This window comes from Molossus molossus, unplaced genomic scaffold (genome assembly GCF_014108415.1).
Source record: "Molossus molossus isolate mMolMol1 unplaced genomic scaffold, mMolMol1.p scaffold_m16_p_10, whole genome shotgun sequence".
Lineage (NCBI taxonomy): Eukaryota > Metazoa > Chordata > Mammalia > Chiroptera > Molossidae > Molossus > Molossus molossus.
The window spans coordinates 4171796-4179861 of NW_023425345.1; the positions used below are offsets into that span (position 1 = coordinate 4171796).

General features: G+C 40.4%; 1 protein-coding gene and 1 pseudogene across 1 annotated transcript in view; one reads left to right on the plus strand and one right to left on the minus strand.

The window, feature by feature from the left end:
* ENTHD1 (ENTH domain containing 1) overlaps positions 1-7450 on the plus strand; it is a 110433-nt gene extending 102983 nt beyond the window's left edge. The window contains exon 6 of the mRNA XM_036250768.1: positions 6837-7450. Within this exon, the coding sequence (XP_036106661.1) occupies positions 6837-7450 (614 nt within the window). The remainder of the gene's footprint in view (positions 1-6836) is intronic.
* Positions 3738-5109, minus strand: LOC118624278 (annotated as a pseudogene).
* Positions 7451-8066: the final 616 nt, after the last annotated feature.

Sequence of the window (8066 nt, forward strand, 5' to 3'; positions counted from 1 at the left end):
GAAGAGAAACTGTCATTATTTGCAGATGACATGATATTATACATAGAAAACCCTAAAGACTCCATCAAAAATCTACTAGACTTAATAAATGCATTTGGCAAAATAGCAGAATACAAAATTAACGTCAAGAAATCAACGGCATTCTTATACACCAATGATGAACTCACAGAAAGAGAAACTGAAAAAACAATCCCATTTACCATCACGGCAAAAAAATTAAGATACCTAGGAATAAACTTAACCAAAGAAGTCAAGGACCTATTTGCAGAAAACTACAAGACATTGAAAAAAAAAAGAAATAGAAGAAGATATAAAAAAGTGCGCCTGGCCGGTTTGGCTCAGCGGTTAGAGCGTCCGCCTGCGGTCCGGAGAGACCCAGGTTCGGTTCCCGCCAAGGGCATGTACCTCGGTTGCAGTTTGTCCCCGGCCCTGGTTGGTCGTGCGGGTGGCAGCCACTCGATGTGTCCCTTTCACATTGATGTTTCTCTCTCTCTCCCTTCCTCTCTCTCCCTCCCACTCTGTCTGTACAAAAAAAAAAAAAAGTGGAAGCACATAACTTGTTCATGGATTGGAAGAATTAACATCATTAAAATGTCCATATTAGCCAAAGCAATCTATAGATTCAATGCAATCCCTATCAAAATACCAACGACATATTTGACAGAACTAAAACAAATACTTCAAAAGTTCATATGGAACCAAAAACGTCCCCGAATAGCCACAGCAATTTTGAAAAAGAAGGACAAAGTAGGTGGGATCACAATACCAGATATCAGGTTATACTACAAAGCGACTGTAATCAAAACAGCCTGGTACTGGCACAAGAACAGGCATATAGACCAGTGGAACAGAACAGAGAACCCAGAAATGGACCCAAGGCAATATGCTCAATGAATATTTGACAAAGGTGGCAAGAGCATACAGTGGAGTAAAGACAGCCTCTTTAATAAATGGTGTTAGGAAAATTGGACAGCTACATGCAAAAAAATGAAACTAGACCATCAACTTACACCATACACAAAAATAAATTCAAAATGGATAAAAGACTTAAATGTGACCCATGAATCCATAAAAATCCTAGAAGAAAATGTAGGCAACAAAATTTCAGACATCATACGCAGCAGAATTTTCACTGATACATCACCTAAGGCAACAGAAACAAAAGAAAAATTGAACACATGGGACTACATCAAACTAAAAAGCTTCTGCACAGCAAAAGAAACAATCATCAAAATGGAAAGGCAACCCACTGTATGGGAGAACATCATTGCCAATGATACATTAGATAAGGGGTTAATTTCCAAAATATATAGAGTACTTATACAACTCAACAAAAGGAAGACAAAGAACCCAATTAAGAAATGGGCAGAGGAGCTGAATAGACACCTCTTCAAATAGGACATACAAATGGCCAAGAGACATATGAAGAAATGCTCAACATCACTAATCATCAGAGAGATGCAAATTAAAACAACAATGAGGTATCACCTCACACCTGTCAGAATGGCCGCCATCAACAAATCATCAAACAACAAGTGTTGGCGAGGGTGTGGAGAAAAGGGGACTCTAGTACACTGCTGGTGGGAATGCAGACTGGTGCAGCCACTATGGAAAACAATATGGTGTTACCTCAAAAAATTAAAAATTGAACTTCTATTTGACCCAGTGATCCCACTTCCAGGAATATACCCTAAGAAGCCTGAAACACCAATCAGGAAGAATATATGTACCCCCATGTTCATAGGAGCACTATTTACAATAGCTAAGATCTAGAAACAGCCCAAGTGTCCATCAGTAGACGAATGGATATAAAAGCAGTGGTACATATACACAATGGAGTACTTTGCAGCTGTAAGAGAGAAAGATCTCTTATCCTTTGAGACGACATGAAGGGACCTGGAAAGCATTATCCTAAGTGAAATAAGCCAAGCAGAAAAAGACAAATACCACATGATCTCACTTATTTGTGGAATATAATGAACATAACAGTCTGAGGAATAGGGTAGACCCAGAAACATGGAAGTAGGGCACAGACTGACATCCCTCAGAAGAGGGGGTGGGGGAGTCGGAAGAGATAAACCACAGAACTTATATGCATGTACGCATGACCAATGGACATGGACAACAAAGCCGGGGATGGGGCAGGGGGGATGGGGAGGGGGAGCCAATGGGGTAAAAAAGGAGAAACATCTATAACAAAAAATAAAAATAAAAAATTAATAAAAAAGAAAGAAAGAAGGAATTTCCGAGAACAAAAATAAAAATAAATAAAGATCTTAGAAATTAAAAATGTAATAGCAGAAATTAACAACTCAGTGATAGGATTGCAAACTGAAGTTGACAAAATCTCTGAGGAAGTAGAGCACAGAGACGAAGGTAGGGAAATGGGAGAGAAAAATAGGAAGATTAGAGGACTAGTCTAGATCTAACACCTGAACAAGAGGAGGTTCAGAAAGAAAGAACAGAGTAAACACAGAGGAGAAAACAATTAGTTAAAGGAAACTTTCTAAAGCTGAAGGAAATGAGTTGCCTGAGTAAAAGTCAGATGACTTTCAGTTGACCTCCATGAATGAAGGTAGTATCCCTCAGGGGCACATGGAGAAGCTTCAGAAAGCTGTGGACAAGAGGAAATTCTATAATACTTTAGAGATAAAACATGTTATACACAATGAATGTGAATTATAATCACTCTGTCTGCTGAGCAGCAATACTGGTATCAAGAAGACAGTGGAATTCTGTCTTCAAAATTCTGAAAGAAAAGGGTTTCCAACCTAAAATTCTTTATCTACCCAAACAGTCATCGTTAAGTTTAAAAGTATGATACAGACATTTACTTTTCTTAAGGGTAGAATTTAATCTTTATTTACAGGATACTACAAGATATGAAACATAGAAATAAGAAACCTGCCCTGGCTGGTTTGGCTCAGCGGTTAGTGCGTCGACCTGTGGTCCAGAGAGACCCGGGTTCGGTTCCCTCTAAGGGCACATACCTCGGTTGCAGTTTGTCCCCGGCCCTGGTTGGGTCATGTGGGTGGCAGCCACTCGATGTGTTCCTTTAACGTTGATGTTTCTCGCTCTCTCTCTTCCTCTCTCCCTCCCACTCTATCTGAACAAAAACAATGGAAAAATGTCCTTGGGGGAGGGAGGGAGGAAGGGAGGAAGGGAGGAAGGGAGGAAGGGAGGGAGGGAGGAAGGGAGGGAGGAAGGAAGGAAGGAAGGAAGGAAGGAAGGAAGGAAGGAAGGAAGGAAGGAAGGAAGGAAGGAAGGAAAACAAGAAACCCATTGAGAGGAGAAGTGTTGAAAAACTGACCCAGCACCCGCAATGTTTCCATATGGCTTGTACACTGATGTGAGCGTGGGGAGATGCCAACAGTTAGGAACTTGTTCAAGTATAGTTTCGATTGTGAAAAGTGCTGCAGTAACAAATCTCATTTAAAAAGAATTCTTAGTGCCTGACCGGTGTGGCTTAGTGGCTGAGCGTGGACCCATGCACCAAGAGGTCGCCAGTTCGATTCCCTTCAGGGCACATGCCCAGGTTGTGGGCCTGATCCCCAGTGGGGGGCATGCAGGAGGTGGCCAATCGATGTTCTCTCTCATCCATGTTTGTATCTCTCTCTCTCCCTCTCCCTTCCTTTCTCTCTCAAAATCAATAAAGAAAAAAGAAAGAGTTCTTAGCAGAGAAACAGTAAGACAAACGTATACCAAACATAACACAACAAACAACTCAGCTGCACAATTTAAAAGTTGAAGGTCCCAGGAGAGCCACCCCGGGCTTGGAACGTACAGCCATCAGAGGTACCTTCTGGCACGACATTTTGATCTTCCTCTACAGAGTACTACTTCTCAACCAAGTTTAATGAAGCTCTGTACACAGGCTCATTTTCATGGTTTTGTAGAACTTCCATTTTGTCCAACCCTCCACATTCTTCAACCATTATATGAAGTTTCTCAGTTTCACCTAGTTTCTCAGCAGTCTGAAAGATATTTGAAATGGCATCCAGACTGACCAGAATAATTCTGGTATCTTTTGCGGTTAAGAGGTCCATCAGTGGTTCTATTGTGCTACAATAAACGAGCTTTACAATCTGTTCAGCTGTTCCAGCACTTCCACCTTGTGTGTCTTCAAGACTGCCTTAGAACACCAATGAGGAATGGGACTGATCCATGAGTCACAACTTGCTGTGTCTGGTCCAGCAGCCAGCTGTGAGGTTTGACATTGCCCATGTGGCTTTCTTCTGAAGATTAGTTTTGGAATTCATTAGCAGGCTGTGAAAGACAGTGAGTGCTCCAGCGGTAGGAAATGGCCCAGCAGGTATCTGCTAATACTTCTGGGTCATCGTGATGCAGGGGATGAACTAAAGCAGGAAGAATCTGCTCAACGGCATCTAACGGGGGTGCTGGATTCTTGATTCAACAAAGGTTTGAAAGTGTCCAGATAAGATTGCGTAAGTGACCATGTGCTACAGATGACATCAGGAACTGCAAGAAGAGCCAGTGGTGGGCTAGTTGCACCATACATGATAACCAAGTCTCGGAAAACTGACCCAGCACCCGCAGTGTTTCCATACAGCTTGTTCACTGATGTGAGCATGGGGAAATGCCAATGGAGAAATGAATGCTGGGATAGCAGCTCCATCTACTACAGCCTCGGTCTGTTCCGATGTCCCGGAAGCAAGGTTAGTGAGGGCCCAAGCGAATTCAAACTGAATGGGAGTATAATCAGTTCTGTCTAAGAAGGATACAAATTTTGGGATCAAACCAGCCCAGATTATGGTGTCTCTGCATGGCTGATTTTCCCAAGAAAGCAGTTTCCTATTAGTTTGAGTAGATTGGAGCTGGCTTTCCAAATTGTTGCTTTTATGCCCTTGACAGTGTCCTCAACCAATCAATTTACAGTGCCCTGTTGTTGTGGTTCTCCTGCAGTGGAGAAGTAGCACCATCAGGAAACGAGCAGACATTTCTCCTCCTCAGCATCTGGTTATCCTTTGCTTTCCTCAGCTTCATATTAACTTCTACTGGGTGACATCTCATTTCTGATCTGTCGTACCCCATGTTCTTGAATCTATTAAGGCAGGCAGCTGGCGGATTAGCATTCTCATTGGTGGACATGGTTATGGCAAAGGGGAAAAGCTACATAGCTGGCTCAGGCTCTCACAGGACACGGTATGGGGTGCACAGGCTGTGGTTCGGCTGCTCTGAAAATGTGCACCACAGACCAGCCCCAAGACAGTGTTTCAAACATGCAAGTTCTCAAAACTTTTACTTCTCCTGCATCCCTTTCCAGTGAACTGCTGAAGAATGTGTTACTCCAAAATGAGAGTAAACCAAAAAAAAGAAAGACACAGGTATAGAAAACAGGAGAGTCACACAGGAGGATAGTGAAGGGACATGTCAGGTGACATCTCTGTGAGAGTGTAGCAGTGTGACTCAGGACGCGAATATGTTGAGGCTTTCGTCATTAGCATGCCCATTATTGTCATACCCTTTTTAACCCAAGGATAGATTATCTGAATAAGCCTGGCCAAGATTCTCAAGTGTGATTGTCTCATCCTGACCATGTGCTGCTCAAGTTCCTACTTTCCTTTCATATCCTGCTGCTGCATCAGCTGAGAATATTTGTTTCAACCCAAAAAAGTTTTGTGATCGCAATTTTTCCTGCGAACTGGAGAAGTTTAAAGCAGAAAATAGAAGCTGCCTACCCCAGCAATCATTTTTTTATAAGAGGTCCAGTTTAGAGGGACATGGATATGTAAAAAAATAAAATAATATGAAAAGATAAGTAATGTGTAAGTGGTGAGCATTAATTTCCCTGTTCTAGGATTATAAGGAATACGTTTTTTATGCGTGTGTGTTTTTTAAAATTTAGGTAAAGCAAGTCCAGAGTTAGTTTCAAAGACTTTAGAACTGGATTTAGCCCATTTGTACCACCTAATACATAAATGAATGTACACAGATATTTCAAGGAGACAAGAAAAGTTCTGTGTCCAAGAAAGTTTGGGACAATACTTGAATAAATTACTGTGCTAATGGACATTGTTAATCTCCTAATGGGAGGCACAGGATGGAATCACCCAGTCTAATTTGACTTGGAAGCCATGTTTTCACAAAACATCTTTTTATACCATCAGAAACAGTATTCCTCAGAGCACAGTGTGGGATTTAGAATGAAGTGTGAAAGAAGAGATTTAATATGATTTTGCCTGAAAGAAAGTTAAAATGTTATTAAATCTTTAATTTTATGGAATATAGGTTTAGAATGCTTTTTATTTTACATATAGTTTCTTGGTGGAAAAATTAACTGTATACATGTGCTAGTGTTCTGGATCTCAGATGGACTGGACTTCAGTCTTGACTGTATTTGACTATTGAGAGAAAAAAATTCATCTCACAACTTTTCGTAGTTGTAGTTGGTTGTTCATTTTGCCATAGTATTCTCTGTAGAAATAAAATAAAACAAAAGGGAAATGAAGACGGAATCTAAGTTACAGGTTTCTCAGACTTTCTGTTTTAAATGCCAACTTAAAATGCCACCAAACAGGGTATAATACTTTACTTTTCTGTTCTGTCTAATAAATGGAGTGTAAAAATATGTTAGGATCTGAGAGAGAAGATTAATATTGATAATTTTATTTTAGTTTCATTTAGAAAATCTTTAGATTTTCTCCATTTCCTGCTTTGGGTTTATTTAGGTTTATCGTGATTATTTAGCATATAAAATTCTAAGTAGTGTATTTATGTCGAGACCTGTCAGATAGGATTTTACATTGTAAAATTGTTTTAGCTAGTATTCTCATTTGTATGTTGCATAATCTTTCTCTCTCATTTATACATTTTAGTTTCAACCGCCTCTGAGGGGACATCCTCCTTTTCTACTTTATCCATGTCGTCTCCTAACTTGGCCTCTTCAGAAAAGTCTGCTCCTCTCTTACCCCCGGTTTTGGCTGGACCTTCCTTCTGGACTTTGTCCCATCAACAGTCTTCTTCTGTTTCCTTTAAAGATAAAGATAAGACCGCGAGGTTTCATCACCACTTTGTTCCTAGGGGCCCAGTGTCTTCTGATGAAGAAAATGACAACTTCAACATACTGGAAATTCTTCCAGATAACTCAGATTCTGCTAAAAAGAAGATAAGTCATATTTCCAGCGGTAATTGGGTAGAATTTTCCACCCAAAATGTAGACCACTTCACCTCTATGTCCTGTTCTAGTTTTCAGACAACCAAAGGCCTGCCAGGGGAGCCTGAAGCAAACAATTCAATCCAGGTTCTTCTAGGGGAGGTAAAAAATGCCATAGTTAAATTACACGAAGATCTGAGTATGGTGATACAAGAACTTGGTGTCATCAATAGCCATCTGTTAAGCATGAGTGGGAATAGCCTGCAAATGAGTGAGGCTTTGCAGTTCTCCCAGTCTTCTGAGGGGAGCTCAGATCAAATCGGATCATCCCCATAGCCACTTCTGATAGAGCTCATGTTTTCCACTTGCCCCAAATTGAGTTACCTGTTATAGATTCTCATTACTATGGCAAAAATAGAGTGATGGTTTGGTTTTTCTTTGTCAGGTTTATTAGCAAGTATCTTTCACACCAATAAATTCATTTGGGTGGTCTACTTTTTTTTAAAACAGAAAAGGTATCACCTCTGATAATATTTTCAGATTTAGACATTAGTTCATTTGAAACTGAAGAGAATTTATTCTTCCATGCTCAGTACTTTACATTAAAATACATTAAGCATTAGTGAAAGTTGTGGTAAGACCTCAAATGGGAAATGACTATTCTAGAGCTTTGGAATAAATTGGCTGCGAGAAGCTCTTTATTTTTCATCTGTGTGGAGTGTCATTGTTAATAAGCCTTTGCCCTGAGTTAGGAAGTTTGAGTCTGGGGTACACGTTTCACATGTTCTCATGCCAGGTTTCTGGTTCTGCAAACCAAGGGCCAGAATCATCCCCTTCTTGCGGACACCACATTGGTTGGGAGTTAAGTTGAGACAAATAGAACATGAAACAGGTGTTTTTATTGTTAATGTATACTGCAAAGTGAATTCAAATGCATATTCTTTTTTCTTGT